The sequence below is a fragment of the Myotis myotis genome, unplaced genomic scaffold, assembly GCF_014108235.1.
Source record: "Myotis myotis isolate mMyoMyo1 unplaced genomic scaffold, mMyoMyo1.p scaffold_m19_p_54, whole genome shotgun sequence".
Classification (NCBI taxonomy): domain Eukaryota; kingdom Metazoa; phylum Chordata; class Mammalia; order Chiroptera; family Vespertilionidae; genus Myotis; species Myotis myotis.
In genome coordinates this window covers 493725-514000 of record NW_023416362.1, presented here as the reverse complement: position 1 = coordinate 514000, position 20276 = coordinate 493725, and the positions used below count along the sequence as shown (strand labels likewise).

The 20276-nt window shown below is 56.7% G+C and overlaps 1 protein-coding gene across 1 annotated transcript in view; it reads left to right on the top strand.

The window, feature by feature from the left end:
• The first annotated feature begins 395 nt into the window (after nucleotides 1-395).
• Nucleotides 396-20276, top strand: part of MOV10L1 (Mov10 like RISC complex RNA helicase 1) — a 34886-nt gene continuing 15005 nt past the window's right edge. Inside the window, exons 1-13 of the mRNA XM_036311265.1 lie at nucleotides 396-492; nucleotides 1284-1468; nucleotides 4040-4202; nucleotides 5985-6097; nucleotides 6451-6638; nucleotides 8562-8702; nucleotides 8934-9139; nucleotides 9422-9554; nucleotides 10569-10763; nucleotides 11508-11622; nucleotides 13456-13633; nucleotides 13830-13900; nucleotides 15845-15936. Of these exons, the coding sequence (XP_036167158.1) occupies nucleotides 396-492; nucleotides 1284-1468; nucleotides 4040-4202; nucleotides 5985-6097; nucleotides 6451-6638; nucleotides 8562-8702; nucleotides 8934-9139; nucleotides 9422-9554; nucleotides 10569-10763; nucleotides 11508-11622; nucleotides 13456-13633; nucleotides 13830-13900; nucleotides 15845-15936 (1877 nt within the window). The remainder of the gene's footprint in view (nucleotides 493-1283; nucleotides 1469-4039; nucleotides 4203-5984; nucleotides 6098-6450; nucleotides 6639-8561; nucleotides 8703-8933; nucleotides 9140-9421; nucleotides 9555-10568; nucleotides 10764-11507; nucleotides 11623-13455; nucleotides 13634-13829; nucleotides 13901-15844; nucleotides 15937-20276) is intronic.

The window sequence follows — 20276 nt, the reverse complement described above, 5'->3', positions numbered from 1 at the left end:
AGGCCCGGAGGCCCACCTGCGCCAAGCTCCGCCCTCCAGCACGAGCCAATGGCCGGACATGACATCACTCCCACACTGCACCGCGCCTAGGCACACTAACGGTCGCCAACGGCCCACAAACACTGCTAGCGGAGACCCCATTGGCTAATAGCGATGGGTCATGGGCGCAGGCGCAGTCGCAGTCCCAGAGGGCGGCAACCCCATTGGCCAAAGTCAAAGGGACTCCGGTGCAGGCTCCAGTGCGGCAACCCCATTGGCCAAGCTCCGTGAACAAACAAGGCGAAGGCGCAGGCGCAGGCGTGGTCACCCCATTGGCTGAGGGCGGTGGGAGCGACGTGGCCACGTGCAGGGGCCTCGGGCAGCTGGACGCTGCGCGGACTAGGCCGCAGCCGGCCATGTTGCGCCTCGCGGCCAAGGTGGTGGCCTTCTTCTGGAGGAGGGCGGACGGCCCCGAGGAGGGGACCGGGCTGCGGAGGCTCGAGCCCGCGGAAGGTGCCTCGAGGGCCGTGGGCCGGGGCCAGGGCTGCGGGCGGGCGGCGGTCCCCAGGGCGAGGCCTCCCCCGGGGAGAGCAGTCAGGCCGGGCGCCTAGTCGACCTCCCACCTCCCCCGCAGGCGCATCCCGGCTCTGGCCTGTGGCGTGGCCTCGCCCTCCGGGCTGTCTGCACCCCGTGGGCTTGGAGGGGCAGCCCGAGCCCAGTCTCCCGTGCAGGGGCCGCGGGGCAGACGTGCACCCAGGGGTGCAGGGAGGGCCCAGGACACGGGCGGCAGCAGCCTTGTCGCCAGCAATGGGGGAGGGGGGTCCCCTGGATCCCGGGCCAGGCCTGGGATCTCTCGCGTTGCCTCGTTTTGTGAGATAATTTCCTGGCGCTGCTGCCGAGGTTGTGGATTACGAAAGAGGAAAAAGCGACAGTAGGGATCACAAGTCCCCGGATGCGGCATCACTCACAGTCACCCCCACTGCGCCCCAGCCGCCCGGGCATCAGTGGAGGCTGTCCCCGCGCCCCCTTCGCCGGGGAGCAGGCACGAGGCGGTCGGGACCCGGCCTGGGGTTCCACGTGGCCGTGGAAGAGCTGGGGGTCGAGCACCAGGCAGCCTGCCTCACGCACCGACTTCCTGGACGCTCCCGGGGGGGGGGGGGGGGGGGCCTGCAGCCCCTTTGGGCCCCGCCCCCCCCGCCTCCCTCCAGCAGGGCCCCGGGGGTAGGGTCCCCCCCCCGCGCCCCCCCCCCCCCCCCCCCCGCGCTGGCCATCAGTGGCGCCGCTTTGTCTGTCCTTCCGCCCAGGTGACGCCAAGCTGAAAACCGTGCAGGGCGTGGTGACGAGGTACTGCAGCGACTACGGCATGATCGACGACCTCATCTACTTCTCCAACGACGTGGTGACGAGCAAAGTGCTGCTGAGCGTGGGGCAGGAGGTCATCGCGGTGGTGGAGGAGGATAAAGTGTCCAACGGGCTGAAGGCCGTCAGGGTGAGGCCCGCCTGGGCGCGAGCTTCTTCCGGGTTCCCGGGCCGCCCGCTCGCGTGGCCTCGGAGACACCTGGCTAAGGGGGGAGACGGGGTGTACCTGCCCGGGCGCATTTGTTCTCGCCGTGGTTTCCGTTTTAAAAAATCAGTGGTGATCGTTGTAAATCGAACACCGTAGACACGTATCCTTCGTAAGTTCGCCTGTAATTTTAGACTGGAGATGAACACGGTGAACATTTCTGTATTCTTCTAGTCTTCAAAAAATATTGTTAAAAGTAGCAGTTACTGGACCCTGTGTTATCCCTTTAGCGGATCCTATTATTCAGCAACTTTTTTATTTGCAAATAGTACTTTTGTAATTTCTTGGAAGTAGGATTGTTAGGCAAAGGGTGTGCACACTTCTCACTTCAGTGGTTGTCGTCGGATTACTTCCCAGTCATGTTGTACTAATTGAACTCTTGGGAGCAGGTGGAAGGCTGTCTGTTCCCCAAGGTTGACAAGGGCGTGGATGTCTCACTCTTGTGAATCTTTGCCAATCTAATCCGTGAACAGTTATCTCGTAATTTTATTTTTCACTTTTTAAAATAATTTAACATTTCACTTTTTTTCTATGAAATATTTTTGTGTCCTTTGTCCATATTTTTTGTGGGGCTCAACTTTTTAATGAAAATTCTATTTTAAGGAAATTAGATCTTTTAAAGGAAAATTGGTATATGGAAGTGTTGCAAATATTTTCCCCAAGATTATCTTTTGGCTTTGATTTATAGTTTTTTGTAGTTAAATGTGTTTGTCTTTTCATTGTAGCTTTTGAGCTCTGTAAGAAACGTCAGCCTGGCCAGGAGATCACGGTTCAATTCCTGGTCAGGGTTGGGTTTCGGGCCCAATCCCCAATGGGGGATGTACAGGAAGCAGTTGATCCATAATTCTCTCTCATCATTGTTGTTTCTACCTCATCTCCCTCCCTTCCTTTCTGAAATCAATAAAAATAATATATTTTTAAAAATTATTCATTAGTCCAAGAGCATGGCCATTTTTGCCTATTCTTTCTAAGAGTTTTATAGTTTTAGCTCTTAAATGTAAGTCTTTGATCCATTTTGAGCTAATCTGTGAGTATGGTGTTGGGTAAGGATTTAACTTCTTTCTTTTGTATATTGGTATCCAGTTTTCTCACCATCATGTTTTAGAAGCCTTCACCGTGGGGAAACCCTTTCTGCATTGAATGGTCTTGGGACCTGGTCAGGTAGCTCAGTTGGTTAGAGTGTTGTCCCACCAAGGTTGTGGGTTAAATACATACCCAGATAGGACACACACAAGAATCAATCAGTGAATGCATAGGTAAGTCGAACAACAGATCCATGTTTCTCTCCCTCCCTGCCTCCATCTATCCATTCATCCATCCCTCCCTGCCCCTCTTTCTCTGTAAAATAAATAAATTTTAAAAGAAAATCTATTGACCACACATGCCATTTATTTCTGGAATCTGTTCCTGTGCCTGTGCTCATGCCAGTGCCACTGTTTGATGACTATAACTCTGTAGCAAGTTTTGAAATCAAATGTGGAACTTGCAGCTTTGTTCTTCCTTTTCGAGATAGTTTTGCTACTCAAGGCCCCTGAGAGACAGTATGAATTTTAGGAGGGTTTTCTCTTTCTATAAGGTCCCTGGGATTTGGATGGGGATTGCGGTGAATTTCTAGATTGCTTAGCACAATATTGACATTTTAATATAAGTCTTCCAATTCATGAACAGTGTCTTTCCATTTGCTTGTGTCTTTAACTTCTTCCAGCCACTTTTTATAATTTTCGGTGTATACGTCTTCTATCTCCTTGGTTAAATTTATTCCTAAGTTTCTTTTTCTTTTTGATGTGTCTGTATGTAGCAAATTGGTTTTTTAATTTCACTTTTTGGAATATTCATCGCAAGTAATTTTTGTTGATTTGTATCTTGCAACTTTGCTGAATTCATTTATTAGCTATAACAGTTTTTTAATGGAATATTTAGTGGATTTTTACATATAAGATCATGGCATATGTAAGCAGAGATAAATTTACTTCTTCCTCTCCAGGTTAGATTCTCTTTCTTTCTTTCTTTCTTTCTTTCTTTTTTTTTTGCCTGTTGCTCTGGCTAGACCGTCCAGTGCTGTTTTGGCAGAAGTGGCAAAAGGAGGCACCTCATCTTGTTCCTCATCTTAGAGGAAAAGCTTTCAGTGAGTGTCGCTACTGCCCGTGACGTTGGCAGGACACTGCACACGTGGCCTGGTGGTGTCTGTGCCTAGTGTGCGGAGTGTTGCATCACGAGAGCAAGTTGCGTTTTGTCAGGTGCCTTCTCTGCACCCCGAGATGACGGTGGTTTTCCCGGCTCCTCCAGTGTGTGTGTCGCGTGGTGGAGTTTCTTGTTGACCCGCCCTTCCTTCCGGGATGAGTCCTCCTCGCTTGTGCACAATGCTTTTCATAGTTTGCTGCGTTCGGCTTGCTGGTCTTTTATTGGGGTTTTCGCATCGCTCTTCACAGCAGGTGCTGGTCTTCAGCCTGCTGTTCTGTGGGCCTCTGGTGCTTAACAGAGGTTGGTTTGTCTCAGGTGGAAGCTGTTTCTGATAAGTGGGAAGAGGACAGCAAAAACCAGGGCAGAGGACTGTCCGACTCCAGCCCCCGGGTGCTGATTGGCTGTGTGACGTCGCTGATGAAGGGCGCTGGCTACATCAATCAGACCACATACTTCTCTCTGAAGAGCGTTTGTGAAGGTCAGCAGGGTGGCTTTCTCCTTCACATTAAAAAGTGGGTTTTCCATTTGTTATGTCTTAGATTCGCAATGGTTAGTGCGTCCCTGAGAGGGTCAGATGGGGGCGCGTTTTGTAGGTTGAGAGTCTTGGACGGGACGTGCTGTCATTTGTGCCCATTCGTGGAATGCAGCCATCGTCTCTGAGTAACTACTCCTTTCGCATCGTCATTGGTGCCTCGGACACACGGGCGCTGCTGTTTCTCAGGCGCTTCACACGCTTTCAGGGGGTGTGGGGAACCTGCACCTCCCAGGAGCACGTGTCCCTGTGTGATCGCACTTGTTTGAGCTGATCTCAGATTTTGTTTTCATGCCTAAAGAAATAAGTTGGTGCCCTCAGTTAACTTTAACTCGCAGCGTCTGGGGTGCCTGCTGGGCACAGTGGTAGGAGGGCAGCAACAGGGGGCCTGAGACAGTGGCTCTTCCTCCCGCGCAGACCATCCCATTCGGAACCCAGCAGGAACTGGCAGAGCTGGGGGCAGGCGGGGAGGATGGCGGGTGGGGGAAGGGGGGGTGCTTTCTGAGCTGAACTCTAGCCCCAGGCCCTGCAGAGTGCCTGCTGAGAGGTAGACGTGGGACTCCCCACCTGGGCTGTGGGCATCAGCTCATCCTGCCGGGAGCCTGCTGTGTCCCCTTGACGGCCATGAAAGCTGGGAGCAGCCTTGACTGCTAACCTTGGGAGCCCCCGAGTGCAGTTGACAGGTGGCTGGTGGCTGGGACAGTGCTCGTCACCAGCTCCCACAGGAACAACTTGGGGTCCAGTTCCGTGCTCTGTCCTTTGGGCTTATTGCTGTCGGAAGTGCTTATTGCAAAAGAACCAAAAGGCTGTATCTGGTGGTGGCTTTACACCAGGCACCACAGCCATCCTGCCCAGACTGCTCTCTCCCTGCCTTGTGTCAGGACTGCATTCCATGCCACTGAGCTTCCCAGCCTGCCAGAGGGGGCGGGCACCTTGCACCCTGCAGGCCGTGGCACTGGCCACAGCACGGCTACCTGGCAGGCCACAGGGCTGGTGGGGCACTGCCTGCTCCCCACCTGAGCTGGCAGAGACCTAGCTGCCAGCCCTCAGTTACCCTCGTCCCCAGCACCCTGGGTCCCTAAGTGGGAGGGGCACTCACTGCATCTGGGCAGAGGTGGTAGGGACAGGGTGTCGTGAAACTGTCCACCACACATGCGCCCACACCTTCTAGAATGCGGTTCTCAACTTGTGGTTTGCGACCCCTTTGGGGGTCGAACGACCCTTTCACAGGGGTCGCCTAAGGCCATCCTGCATATCAGATACTTACATTATGGTTCATGACAGTAGCAACATTACAGTTATGAAGTAGCAACGAAAATAATGTTACGGTTGGGTCACAACATGAGGAACTGTATTAAATGGTCGCGGCGTTAGGAAGGTTGGGAACCGCTGCTCTAGAAGGTGGAGGTGATGACAGGTCTGCTACTGAGCTGCTTGTGTTGCCGCTAATACCTGGGGTTTTAATGGAAAGTATGTGAATCTCTGGAACCAGATGGGCTTTGAGGCTGCGCACCAGCTTCGTGGCTACCTGAGCGTGGGCCTGTCTGGCAGGGAGAGGGGCTGAGGGGAGGAGGCCCTGCAGCAGGTGGGTCTGCAGGAGATCAGGGTAACAGTGTCCCTGTGGGCAGAGCACCAGTGCCCGTCCCTTCCGAGGGGCTGGACATGGCGGGGGGGGGGGGGGACGGCCTGGGGGGACGGCCCGGGTGACGCCGCCCTCCTGCCTCGGAGGTTTCGAGCCGTGCAAGGGCGACTGGGTGGAGGCCACCTACTGGATCCGGCCGGGCACGTGGAGCAGCGAGGCCCTGTCGGTGAAGCCGCTGCGGTACAAGCGTGTGGACAAGGTAGGCGCTGGCCCTCGCTGGTCCCGGTTCCCCGGGGGACACTGGGTGGGTCGCCCGTCAGGTTCAGTGTTGGCCAGAGAAGACCACCCAGTGTGCTGTCGGGTTTAGTCCTAAGTGCCCTGCCCTGCTTGTGGGCAGTGGGGTACAGGACTTGGGCGTGTGGGGTGGCGGCCTGCGAGGGGCCTTAGCTCCGAGGCCCCCACAATGCGTTAACTTCAGGGCATTGCTCCGAGAACAGGGTCCCCACTCCCCCCCGAGGTCCCCGGGCGAGGGGAGGCCGCGGTCACTGGGCCTTTGTTCGGGGGCCAGGGGGCCGGCCGGTTGGTGAGGCTGTCTGCACGCTGTGCCCGCAGGTCTGCATTTCCAGCCTCTGTGGCAGAAACGGGGTGATCGACGACTGTGTCTTCTTCACCCTGGACTCTCTGAAGCTGCCTGAGGGGTATGTGCCGCGAAGGTACGACGTGGTCAGCACCGTGGTGGTGGAGAGCAGCCAGTCCTGCTACATGTGGAGGGCCCTGTGCGTGACCCCCGTGAAGAGACGGTGAGGGCCCCCACTGGCTGGGGTGAGCGTTGCCTGCGCTAGCCCAGTGGCCGTCTGCGTCCACGTCCGGTGGGTGGTGGTGGGCAGGAGGCGTCTCCCACAGGAGTTGATGGTGCTCGATCGGAGGTCGAGTGGAGGGCTCCCTCCTGCCCTGGGTCTGGCCTGGGTGATTCTTCAGCATGTTGGCGTTTTGTGGGCACACTGGACATGGCCGACTCCTACGTGACTGACTCGTGTCTGTGTCCTCCTGCATTGCCAGTGGCCTCCCTTCCCTAGGCCGTGGGCTCCCGCTGTGAAGCACCGCCTCTCCCTGCCTTTCCTCCTCAGCACCCACTTCCAGGGATCTCACCACACAGGGCCCCCAGTCATGCTGCTGTCACCCCATCTCACTAAATGCAAGCTCAGCCTGGGCGAGGTGGGGGGGGTGCTGTGAGGGGCAGGATGGCGGGGGGGACAGACTGACTGCGCTCAGGCTGTGGGAGTGGTTGGTGTGGCCTGTCACTCCAGCCTGGCCCCTCCTGTCCAGCTCAGGGTCATGGTCTTGTCCAGATCCACGTGTTCTCCCGGCACCGACCTCAGCACGCAGTGATTTACTAACTGCACTTTCAGAGGGGGGTGGGGCGGCCATGTGCAGTGGTGGGTGCAAGCCAGGCCCCTGGCAGTGGTCAGTCCCTCCTGCTCCGCCTCCTTGGGCAGCTGTCCAGGGGTTGCTGGTCCTCCCTGGCCAGTGACTGACCCCAGACCTGCTCAATGAGGCTCCTCCCTCATCTGCCTCAGGTAGCCGTCTCCCGGGGACAGGGAGGCCCCACCCCTAGTGCTGGGCTGGCTGTGAGCTGGCCCCATCCTCGACTCGGGTGTCCTCATCGCCCTCAGAGTGGGGCTGGGGGCTAAGAGGGGGAAGGAGCTGGCTGGACCCCTGTCTGGGCAGCACAGGGTCAGGGCCCGCTGCCTGTGTGCCAGCACTGTCCCAGCCACAGGAGCGGGCCTGGCACCGAGAGGGCCATGCTCTGCCCACCAGGATGTGCTGTCCCCCACCCCCTCCCCCCATCCCGGCTTCCTGTCTGAGCCATTTCCTCTGCACATGCATCCAGATGCCACGATGGTAGCCAGTCAGACCACCATCCGGCCACCAATCTGAGTGCCCACTGTGTGTGCCCAGCGAGTGTCGGCCCTGCTGTAGACCCTGCGCTTCCCACTGTCTTGCACATCTGCACGGGGGTGGGGAAGGGGGGGAGCCCTGCGACTCACTCCTGACCTCAGCTGTCCATCACAGAGGTCAGCTGAGCAGCCCCAAGACCCAGCAGCTCCAGTGCTGCCCCCGCAGCCACGGCCCTGTTGGCACCTGTGCAGGAGAGGAAGGAGGGGGTGGGGAGGCCTGTGTAGATGGGGAATTGGAGGGGCAGCAGCCAGCAAAGGGGGTCACTGGTGTGGTGAGAATGTCACTGCATTTGCATGTGGGTTGGGAATGCCCAGGTATACATTACTGAAGGCCTGCACTCTGAGTGCCCCCGCAGGTGGGGCGGGCGGGCGTGTGCCTGGTGGGCCTCCTAGAGGCAGTGCTCAGGTGAGCAGTGTCTGGAATAAAGGGAAAGGGGTCTGGGTAGGGGAGAGAACCTTCTCATTTAATTGTTTCAAATGCTGTGAAGCAGCATGACGCTTCCCAAATGAAAGCCTGCTGTCCCTGATAATCAGCAGCCCCCCCCCCGCCCAAGGCCCAGGACCGCCTCGCAGTGTCACCGCCGCCTCGCCTCCTCTCTGGAGCTTGTAGGACTGTCACTCACCCTCAGGGTGGCTGTGTCCTCGAGGGTCCTCAGCAGCTGGCCCTGCACCTGGTGTTGGGGACCTGGGAGGAGAGGCAGGTGGGCAGGGGCGGAGCCTGGGGAGGCAGCCTGCAGGTGACTGACACTCTGTGGGATTCTCCAGAGACCACGCCCCCGCCGAGGCCTCCGAGGAGACCTGCGAGGCCCTTCTGCTGAAGAACAAGGGCGGCCTTGAAGTCACGAGGGCCACCAGCTTCGGCACGCTGCGGGAAGGGGGCAGCAGGAGCCTGGTGGTCTGCATCGAGTGAGTCCCACCCTCCCCGGCCGTGCCTCCAGCTGGGGGTTAAGAGATCCTACAGAACAGCCTTCACTCTCCTGCCCCGTTGCTCTTTCCTTTACGAAAGTGTTCACCACAGAACTTAGTTATGCGGGCGTGAAGGTATTTGCAGCCGCCACGTACCAGTTCCTTTGAACTGTTTCACAGTAACAGCAGCTCCGGAAGTCCTGTCTGCTGACGGCAGCTCCCTTTGTGCAGGAATAAAGGAGACGTCCCGCAGAAGCTGGTCAGCTGCAAGCTGGCCGGCTGGGACAGAACCAGACAGTTCCGGTTCCACTTGCTGCAGGGGACCCAGCACGGCCCCCCAGCACCTGCTCCCGACCCTGAGACGCGGGAGAGCTGCCCAGACAAAACCTACCAGATGGCGGAGAGCAGCGTGGCCCACAGCAGAGCAGTCTCTCCAGGTGGACGGGGCCCCGGCCGGTCGGGGGACCCAGGGGCCTCGATGCTGTGGGCTCTGGTTCGAGTTCTCTGATGATTTGGGGCTGGGGACAGGGACCAAGGTAGTTGGCGATCCCGGAAGTACATTGGACATGCTGCTTCCTGCAGACACTTCCAAACGGGAGGCTGCCTGCTGTCGGCTTTCTGTGCCCTGTTGGGTGATAGGCTGTGCGTGCGTGCTGGAGTCCACAGGCCGCCACCACTGCCACCAGCAGCTGACCGCTGGGTCTCCTGTCCCCTCTCAGATAACTGTGCCTGCAAAGGAGAAGAGGGAGGAAGCGGACAGGGCGGCTGGAGGAGGCAGGTCATGGAGCCTGAGCCCAGTGGGCTCATCCCTCCCGGAGGAAGAGCCCTGGTGGTGGTCACGTGTGAGGCCAAGTACGTGCTGCTGGGCTCTCAGGGGTTTGCCTGGGACGTTGGCACACGTATCGCTCAGGTCCCGCGTGTGGTCCTTACAAACAGCATTTGTAGCTCTTTTGGTGGGACCAGACTCAAAAGAAAACACGTTGGTGGAGACGGTGGCTTGAGTGAGGTCCGCTGTGAGGCACTGACCCCCTTCCCTGACTTCTGAGTGAGAGGACAGCTGGGCGCCCTCAGCCTGGGCCGCCTCCTCTTCTCCTTCCACATGTCCTGAGCCCCTGCCACTGCCTGCTGGGCGCCTGTCAGCTGGACATTTTGGCCGCTGTCTGCCACCTCCATTTGCTAATTAATTGTCAATCTTTTGTGAACGTGGATCTGAGTGAGTGCGTCCCTGCCTCGCTGTAAGCCCAGCAGTGTCCAACCATGAGGACCTCAGGGCTCCTTCAGCCCCTGTCCGTGACCCCTGGGATCCTGTGAGGATGTGGGGCAGGGACCGCACTGGGGGCCAGGGCCACAGCAGGAGTTCGGGCAGGAAGCAGTGATGACCCGTGTCTGGTCGTGTCAGACGATTCCAATTGAAATTTGGGAAAACTGTTCTGACGTTTGACGATTACAGAGGTGACTGTTTGGGGTGCTTGACTGTCTTGGGGACATGTTACGTTGTTCCTGTGGAAAGTCCCTTTTCCCTGTGAAAGAATTGTTAAAAACAAAGGATTCTGTTCCGAGATTGTTAAAAACAAAGGATCCTTCCCTGGCCGGTTTGGCTTAGTGGACAGAGCATCGGCCTGCGGACTCAAGGGTCCCAGGTTCGATTCCGGTCAAGGGCATGTACCGTGGCTGCGGGCGCATCCCCAGTGGGGGGCGTGCAGGAGGCAGCTGATCGATGCTTCTCACTCATTGGTGTTTCTAACTCTCTATCCCTCTCCCTTCCTCTCTGTAGAGAATCAATAAAATATATTTTTTTAAAAAAAGGATCCTGATCCTGGCCGCCTCTGCATGTGGGGCCCACGCTGACCATGTCTTGTCTCGCAGGACTGCCGGCCGCTGCAAGGAGCTCCTCCTGCTCTGCTTCTCCAGCTGCCTGATCGGGCGCATCCTGGACGTGGGCGTGGTGAGCGCGGAGGAGGCCCTGATCGCCGTGCGCGAGCCCTTCCTGTGGAAGAAGTCTAAGAGTCCCCCGGCGCCGGCGCCCACGAAAACGACGGTTGTCGTGACCACGCAGAAAAGGTACCGTGACAGGAGGGACAGCGGGGTGGCCTGGCGTGCACTCATGGTGTGACCGCTGGCTGAGGGGAAGCGGTGGGGGGGGCTCGTTCCACTCTTGGGGGATGGTGTGTTCATACAAAACTGTCTGAAGGCGGCCGGGGTGCAGCCCACAGAGCGTATGAGGACGGGGAAGTGGACCTGCTACGCCCCGGCCACCACTTCACCACCTCAGGTCCCCGCCACCTCTTGTATTCCTCACAGCCCAGCCTGTCTCCCAAGAAGGGGCCAGTGCTGGCGCCATCCTCACCCACATCAGGTGCACCTGTGAACTGACCGTGTGGTGCTGTAACATCCGCTCTTCCCTGGTCTCCTCTCCGGCTGCCCCTCCGGCCATCATGCTGCTGCATCAGGTTTGCCCACAGCAGTGGTGGCGACTCCCAATGACAGCCCCTGCCAGGGGAGGCAGAGCTGGAGGGTGACAGGCGAGAGCGGAGTCAGGCCTGGGCGGAGCAGCCGTCAGCGCGCTCTGCAGCCGTGGCTGCGGTTCCCATGGTCACGCCCTGTTAGGCACAGCAGTCAAGGTGCAGAACCCCTGGTTCCAGGGTCTTGTGCACCGGCCACCCTGCTGCAGCTGGGAGGATGCCCCCAGTAAATGCTGGCGCCCGCTGACGGGGCCGCGGCTGCTGCGTCGTTCCTGTGGTGACCAAGGAACTTGTGCCAGATGTCGTGACGAAGAATCATCTCCAACTGAATTTCTTCCTTAAGGAACTCAAGGCGCCAGCTTCCAAGTTTCCTTCCCCAGTACCCCATCCCCGACCGGCTGAAGAAGTGTGTGGAGCAGAAGATTGACATCCTGACTTTCCAGCCTCTGCTCGCCGAGGTAGGAGGCGCCTGTGGCCGCCCGTGCTCTCCTGGCTGCAGGCTGCCTTGGTCGTGGGCACCGTGGGCTCGGGCCTTCTGCCGGAGAAGGGGTGTCGGCCTGAGGCGGCCCCCGATGTGGCAGCTTCCCTGAGGAGCTGGGTCGTTAATGCTCTTTAGCTGTCACTTGATTTGGGGTGCATGGTCTCAGGTTAGGGCCTGAGCCCCAGCCCCTCAGCTGCCAGGCGGGCGCCCCACGGGCTCCTCCCCTTCTCCGTGGCGTCTTGCTGGCGTTGTCGGAAGTCTGACTTCTGCGTCTGTTTTGAAGTCCTTGAGGCGTCTTAGCGTTTTCACGTGACATAACCAGTTCTCGTTCAGGCGTTTAGAAAGGGGCTCCTCGCTGACCTTTCCTGGTGCTGTCGGCCCCACGGGGCCCCGGCCTCTGGGTGCTCCTGGGTGCTCATTGGCTTCCGTGTCTGGAAAAGTCTGAGGCGGCTGCGCCCCCCGAGCCGTCCCGACAACACAGCTGCTCTGCTGCCTCTGCCTTCACACACAGGCTGGGCTTTCCTGCTGCGTCTGTGATGGCTCTGTCGCCGGGTCTGCGACATTAGAGGACCACGTGCCTTGGTGCCGCTTCCCTCACGGTCCTGGGTTCTTGGCGCTGCTTGGCTGTGTGGCTGGTGGTTTCCCTCCCACCCGTCCCTGGCGCTCTGCTCCTTGTTCTCTCGCCACTTCCCCTCTGCGCTGGGTTTCGACAGGTTCAGGTCCACTCCTTTTCTTCTGTCTTCTCTGTGCTTACCATGCTCAGTCTTCCTCACCTCTTTGAACATCAGTGACGCAGTATAGCCACGGCTCTCACGTCCTGTCTCCTGAGTGGGGCTGGGTGTTTCCTCTCAGGGGCTCAAGTGCCGCCTTCCAGCCGGGAGGGCTCATGTGGCTGCTAGACATCCTGGATTTTACCGTTGAGCTCAGTTCTGGGACCCAGTTGAGTTACTTGGAAAAGCAGGACACTTTCCTGCATTAAAGCTTTGCTAGGTGGAAACAGAGGTGCCCTTGGGGGCAGGTACCCTCTGACCCTGCCCAGGGCAGTGCAGTGCAGTGCACGGGCTGCATGGGGCTGGCGGCCACCGACCTGGCCCTGTGCGAGCTCTGGGAATTGTTCCCTTCAACCGGCAGTTCTCCACAGGTGACAGTTTACCCCCTGGAGTGTTTTGGTGTCACAACTAGGGTGCTGTAGAGGCCAGGAGAGCTGCCAAATACCCTACGATGCACAGGAGGGTCCCTCTCCGACCGCAATGCACCCGATGCCCATGCCGGGAGGCTGGGAGCCCTGTCCTATGAGGTTGCTCCCACACCCTGAGCACTGCCCCCTAGGCCCGTGGTCGCCAAACTGCGGCTCACGAGCCACATGCGGCTCTTTGGCCCCTTGAGTGTGGCTCTTCCTAAGCCTTAGGAGCACCTTAACTAAGTTAATAACAATGTGCCTACCTATATAGGTTAAGTTTAAAACATTTGGCTCTCAAAAGAAATTTCAATCGTTGTCCTGTTGGTGTTTGGCTCTGCTGACTAAAGCGTTTGCCGACCGCGGGCCTAGGCCTCCCTGCACCCCCAGCCCCACCTCCTCACCGCCCAGGCCACACAGCTCTGGTGCTGTCCCTGTGCCAGGCTCTGCAAACTGTCCAGGTCGCCGTGGGGCGGGGGTGGGGCTCACTGAGACGCCCCGCCTCAGGACCGCTGTCCTGCACGGCCTGTGGTCACTGCAGCCCTCACTTCCCGTCTGGCATGTCAGCTGCTGCCTCCGGGGCCTGGGGTGCTCCCCGTGCTCCGCGCTCACTGGCTGGCTCGTCGCTTTCAGCTTCTGAACATGTCAAACTACAAGGAGAAGCTGTCCACTCTGCTCTGGCTCGAGGAGATCCATGCGGAGATAGAGCTGAAAGAGTATAACATGAGCGGGGTTGTCTTGAAGAGGAGCGGGGACTTGCTGGTGCTGGAGGTCCCGGGGCTGGCTGAGAGCCGGCCTTCCCTGTATGCAGGTGGGTGGGCCCGCCCGGGAGGAGCGGTTTCCACTGGTGCCACGTGGTCCCATTAGCTCATTTTCTTGGTTTGGGTTACAATGTCACTTAAAACGTGGTCAGGGACTCCGCACCTGTCTCCTGTCCCTGACGTCACGTGAAGTGGTGGGTCCTCTGATATGCTGCCGTGGTCACATGTGGTCCTGTGCTTCTCTAGGTGACAAACTGGTTCTGAAAACTCAGGAGTACAATGGACACGTCGTTGAGTACATCGGCTACGTGGTGAAGGTGAGAGGCTGCCGGGCGGGAGGGTTCCCCAGGCCAGAGCAGGTGCGTCTCTGAGAGTTGGGGAGTGGCCTCGCCTTTCCTCCCTTTGCTCTCGTTCTTCTCCAGGTTTCTGAATGGCCTGTTGGCTTCACGAAAGCTGCCCTGTCATTTCGGTAGGGTCTTGGGTTCCCTTGTTTTTGTCTTCCCGCTCTTTAACTTCATACCTCATCTTTTGTGTTTCTGTAAGTGACAGTGTCTGTCTGTGAAGTCCTCCAGGCCTGCATCCGATGCGGCTGTGCTGACCTCACTCCAGGGAACATGCTCCCCATGTCTTGGCCGTCTCTGATCATGACCCATTTTCCTCCTCAGTCTGGGGAACCTGGGCCTTCGCTGGGCGGCCTGCTTCCCTCAGAGGGCCTCTGGGCTCCTGCGGTGATCCCCGCCCTGCCTCCTGACCCTGCCACGCTGCGCCCAGCACCCCCAGGATACGAGGTGTACCAGTTAATGATGCAGATTTTCCCAATAGATGAAAATTTGTCACATATCCTCCTATATGATAAAGAGCTAATATGCAGATGGTCATCACGCCCTCACACTGTAACGGCTCAGACACTCAACACTGGGGAGAGAGGAATGGGGACCAGCCAGGTGGCAGCCCGGGAGAGGGACAAGTTGCCCACCCCGCAATCCCAGGCGCCTGTGGCTGTGGCCCAAGCGAAGCCGCCCACCCACGGTCCCTTGTGACTGCAGCCAGCCCAGGCGAAGCCGGCCCAGGTCCTGGGTGCCTGCGGCCAGCCAGAGAAAGGGAAGCACGGGTCCCGGGTGTGGGGTGAGGCAGAGGTGGTTAGGGGCGATCAGGGGAGCAGATAGGGGCGATCAGGCTGGTAGGGGAGCAGTTAGGGGTGATCAGGCAGGCAGGCAGAGGTAGTTGGGGGCAATCAGGCAGGTGAGCGGTTAGGAGCCAGTGGTCCGGATTGTGAGAGGCAATCAGACATCCCCCGAGGGGTCCCGGATTGGAGAGAGTGCAGGCTGGGCTGAGGGACTCCTCCCCCATGCACGAATTTCTTGAACTGGGCCTCTAGTGTTGATATATAGGCGATTTTATATGTATGCTATTTTGTATTGACAAGCTTCAAAACTTCATATGTCAAATTTTCTGAAGCTGTTAACATCATAGATACTTTTATGCTTAAAAATGTCAAATTTCATGCCAAAACATTTGTGGGAAGTTTTAATTCATTATTTTGAAGAAAAGTGCTGCTGAAAGTTATCGTATGCTTTGGGAAGCTTATGGTGAACATGCTCCATACTTGTGGATGCTGGTTTAAACGCTTTAAAAGTGATCATTTTGATGTGAAAGACAATGCCCAGGTCAACCGAAAAAGTTTAAAGACCAACAATAAGCATTATTGAATGGAGATGCATGTCAAACTCAAAAACAACTTGCAGAAAGATGAAGCGTAAAAATATCTATGATATTAACACCTTCAGAAAATTTGACATGAAGTTTTGAAGCTTGTCAATACGACAAAAGAGCATACGTATCAAATCGCATATATATCAACGTGAGTGTAACTCCATCCAGTGACAAAAATCCGCATTATTAACCGGCCCACCTAGTAGAGCCCGGCCGGTGGAGGCCTCCCCACGCTCCCTGGGGCGCCTCAGAAACGCCTTTCCTCCCGCTGGTCCAGGTCACACTCTGCAGGATCTGTTTGGCTGGAGGGCCCTCTAGGAGGGGTGGTCCCGGGACAGCCTGGCCCGTGGCTGTGTTCCTGGTGTGTAGACCCCCGGAGCCAGGGAGGGGAATGGGGACGCGTGTGTGGGGAGGGCGCCGTGATGGTTGTACACCCGGTGGCCCCTTCGATCTGTGGGGGGTGTCGCCATGTGCCGCCGAGACCGACGAGAGCGTCGCAAGGACTCGGGTGCGAAGGAGGGAGGCTACGCTGTCTGTTTCTCCTTTAGATTCACGAAGAAGACGTAACCCTTAAGCTGAACCCGGAGTTTGAACAAGCGTATAACTTTGAGCCCATGGACGTGGAATTTACATATAACAGGTGATGCTTTTAGCGCCTCCCGACCTGTCCTTCTTGATGGGGCGCCTCCTGCCTTGGCCCCTGAGCATCAGTGTTGCAGGAGGAGACGGGCCGAGGCTGGTGCTGAGGGGTTGCTTCTGCTCCCCCGTGTCCCAGCTGCCTGCTCTCGGGGCCCCTGCCAGTGCATCTCGGTGCTGTGTGTGCGCGCATGTGTGTGTGCGCGCATCTCGGTGCCCTGTGTGTGCGTGTGCGTGTGTGTTCGGTGCCCTGTGTGAGTTCTCATCACCATGCACTACGTCCGGTACCTGCGCAGTTGGTGGAGTACACATTCTTAAGCTAGCCCTTTATCAGGTATGTTTTTTGTAAATATTGTCTTAGATTGTGGCTTGTGTTTTTATTGTTTTTAATGTCTTTCGAGGAGCAGAAATTTTTTTTTTTTTCAGTGTAAAATTTTTATATTTAGAATTAGGCAGCTGGACTCAGTTTAGATTCCAATTTTGTTGGCAACATCCAAAGCATCATAGTCAGGAGCCAGTCAAACATATGCCTTCTTCTCGCCATCAGGCCTGATCAGGGTGTTGACCTCGGCCCCCTCAATGTCATAGAGCTTCTTCACAGCCGGTTTGATCTGGTGCTTGTTGGCCTGGACATCCACAGTGAACACTAGTGTATTATTGTCTTCCATCTTCTTCATGGCTGACTCGGTAGTTGGGGGATTTGATGATGGCAGAGTGGTCACGCTGGTTTCTCCTGGGCGCGCTCTTCCGAGGGTATTGAGGCTGCCTCCGGAGCCTCAGTGGCTTTGGCCGTCGGAAAGTGGGTGACGTGCGGATCTTTTGTTTGTGGCTGTGGACGCCTTTCAACACTGCTTTCTTTGCCTTCAAAGCCTTTGCTTTGGCTTCGGCTTGGGAGGGGCAGGGGCTTCCTTCTTAGCTTTCGGCACCATCTTCGTAAAAAGCGAGGAGCAGAAATTTTTCATTTTAAGGAAGTTGATCAGTTTTTTCTTTGATGACTTTGGTGACACACTTCAGAAATGTGCCTCACGCAAGATCACAAACACTCTCTCCTGTGTTTTCTTCTAAAATGCTGCAGCTTTCAGTTTTACATTGAGGGCCATGGTCTAGTTTGAGTTCATTTTACCAGTGATGCCAGGTTGGGGACGTGCCTACCCCTCGTCCCAGCCCCAGTGTTGTGAGCCCTGTCCTCTCTCCGTGCGTCTCCTGACACCGTCATGAAGCCCACTGCCCTGACGTGTGGGGTCTGTCCGCCCCTGCGTTGTGTCTGGAGTCGGGTAGGCAAGGCTCCCACTGGGTCCCGTCTTTGCCGAGAGCTCGGGTGTCTGTGTGGATCTCGGAACCGCCTGGGCTTGGGACGGACACTGTCGAGGTTTGTCTGGGGCAGCGTTGATTCTTCAGTGCTGTCTCTCTCCATCTACTTAGGTCTTTTCTCATTTCTTACATAACGTTTTGTACTTTTCACTGTGTATGTTTTATATATTTTTTGTCAAATATGTCCCTGACTCTCTAAGAAACTTTTAATGCTGTTGTAAACAGTAATTTCAATTTCTAGTTGCTTGGCCCTAGCCAGTGTGGCTCAGTGGATAGAGCATCGGCCTGTGGACTGAAGGGTCCCAGGTTTGATTCTGGTCAAGGGCACATGCCTGGGTTGAAGCTCGATCCCCAGTGGGGGGTGTGCAGGAGGCAGTCAGTCAATGGTTCTCTCTCAGCATTGATGTTTCTGGCTTTCTCTTCCTCTCCCTTCCTCTCTGAAATCAATAAATAAAATAAAAACAAATAAAAAATACATTTCTAGTTGCTTGTAGCTAGGATTTATTATGCAGTTGGTTTTTGTATATTAATCTTGTGACCTGTGAGCTTGCTAAACTCAATGTTTCCAGTGGTTTTTATGGGTTAGATGGGGTTTTCTATGCATGCAATCGTGTGTTCAAGTAGAGGTGGTTTTCCTCCTTTGTTCTCTGGGTGTATTTTGGTGCTTTTGTTTGCTTTTGCCTCACTGCGGGGCTGGAGCTTGGAGACAGTGGGGAAGAGGTGGTGAGGGGTTGTGTGTGCCCAGCGGGGCCCCTCTGTCCGGCTGAGGCGCTAGGTCCCTAGTTTGCAGAGCTTTAGGCCACAGTGGATGAGGGATTCTGCTGGGCTTTCATGTCTCCGTTGGTGGACGTGTGGTTTCCCTGTTTCTGTCTCTCGAGATGGCCAGTTAGGTGATGAGCACCACCCCCTGCTGTGGCGTTGCTGCCTGTCACCTGCTGCGAGGCTGACTTGCTGAGACTTTATTCACTGTCACTTCTTGTTCCTGAGGCGCGTCGGTCTGTGGTTTCTAGGAGTGTCTTTTTCTGATTTGGGCATCGAGGCAACGCTGGCCTCACATACACTGGGAAGTGGCACCTCCCGTTGGTCTCCGGAGCAGGTGTGGGCCTGGCAGGTGGGCCAGGGAGGCTTCTGGGCCTGGCGCTCTCTCTGTGGGAAGTTCCCCGACCACAGATTCCGTCTCTTCCGTGGATAAAGCGCCCGGGCCTCGGCCTCGCAGAGAGGGAGCTCTGGCCTCACCTGCCTTCTGAGGACTCCGTGCGTCCCGACCACATTGTCTATTTGCACAAAATCATTTTCTTTTTGTATCTGTAGGACCTGACCCGGTGCCCCCTCTCGTTTTGGATCCTGGTTGTTTGTGTCTTCTCGTCCCTGTTAGTGTGGCTGGAGGGTTGTCCATGTGACCTCATCGGGGGACGGACTCTGGCTCTTGGTCTCCAGCTCGTTTCCATCTCTGCGTTGGCTCTGATCTCTGCCGTTTCCTGTCTTCTCGCTCGGGACTCCATCTGCTGCTCTGCTTCTCGGGTGGACGTGGGGGTCCTTGAATCGAGGCCTTTCTTCCTCTGCCTTTTAGGCCTTGCTCTCAGAGGGATGCGGCCACTCCTCTATTGCTGGACACTTGGTCCCCAGGCTTCTGCTGTCACGGTGAATCAGTGGACACGCCCATGTCTTTGTGTGACAGTGGGCCAAGGGGCGGGCGGCCTCTCCTCTGTGCCCGGAAACGGCCCCGTTCTCCTCTCCCTGTTCCTGCGACGTGCTGCCTCCCACCCTGCTGCTCATCTGGCCTCGTGCTTCCCTCCTCTGTGCAGACACCTCTAGGTTTACCCCTGGGCTCTCGCTGTCCTGGACCTGCCATGTAGGGAATTGGTCGTCTCTCTTTCAAGCCGCCACAATCATTGCCTTCCTGGCAGGTGTTATTTTTTATTCAGCCTGTCAGTAACTTGAAGCATTTCAACTGGGCGACTTCGTATCTATAGGACCTGACACAGTGCCCCCTCTCAGGTCCTACAGATACACCTTTCTTGTGTGCTGAGAAGGAACAACATGATGTTTTTTATTTTGGTGAATTCTTCCTTCAGTTTAGTGTTTTTCAGGCTGTTGGGGTAAAGGGCTGAACTGCAGGTTGATGGATTACCTCCTTGGTGGGCACTGTCTTGGGTCTCTCCCCTTGGTCTCTGAAGAGGGCAGGTGTGGGATCACCCTGCACGCGCATGTGGGAAACTCTCACTGGGGGCACAAGCCAGGTCCTCTCTCAGCCCCTCCTCTGTAATCCATCTGCTTTACGGTTTTTGTCCTTCTTAGGGTCACGTTCCTAAGTCCTAGGACGGTTCTTTTCTGGTGGTTCTCATCTTGGAGTTTACTGTGTCCCAGGCAACTCGGTGAAGGTCTTGTTGAAGGGACAGCGTGGGGCTGCCAGGGCCTCGTGCCGGGACCCTCAGGTGCCATTTTTCCTGCTTCACACACCCCCTCCCAGGATTTCGTGCTGTGATGGGCCCTGAAGGTTCCTTCTGCCCTTAGAGCACCCCCCTTGCACCCTGCTGTCCCCCATCAGTTGGTTCTCCAGGTGCCCAGGTGTGAACTTGGCGGAGCGTGGGTGTGGCCCAGGCTCTGCGAGACTGTGGCTCAGCTCCTGGGCCATTGCTGGTTTGAGGCCAGATGTGCTTTGTTGAATATCCTTCATCATCTGTGCTGGAGCTCCGATCATCTTGTTTCCTTGAAGGTAGACTTTTTATTTCTCATTTTTTACTCTTTCTTTTGTGTTAAAAAATAAGACACCAGGCCCCCAGTGGAGTTGCTGTGTGAGCCCCACGTCACCAAACCAAGACCTGGCTGGCTTACAGCGCCTGCTCCTCCAGGGGTGGAGTGCCTGGTCCGTCACGGTCAGCTCTAGTGAGAGGTCTGCCCGGTGGGCCATGCATGTCATGTCCCCTAAAGGAGTGACCTTTCTGTACCGAGCACTGTATTGCCCAGGACAGCGTCCCTGTTCCCGCCTGCGCTGCCTGTAACGGTCTCACTGGTGCCGATCCTCGGAGCCCC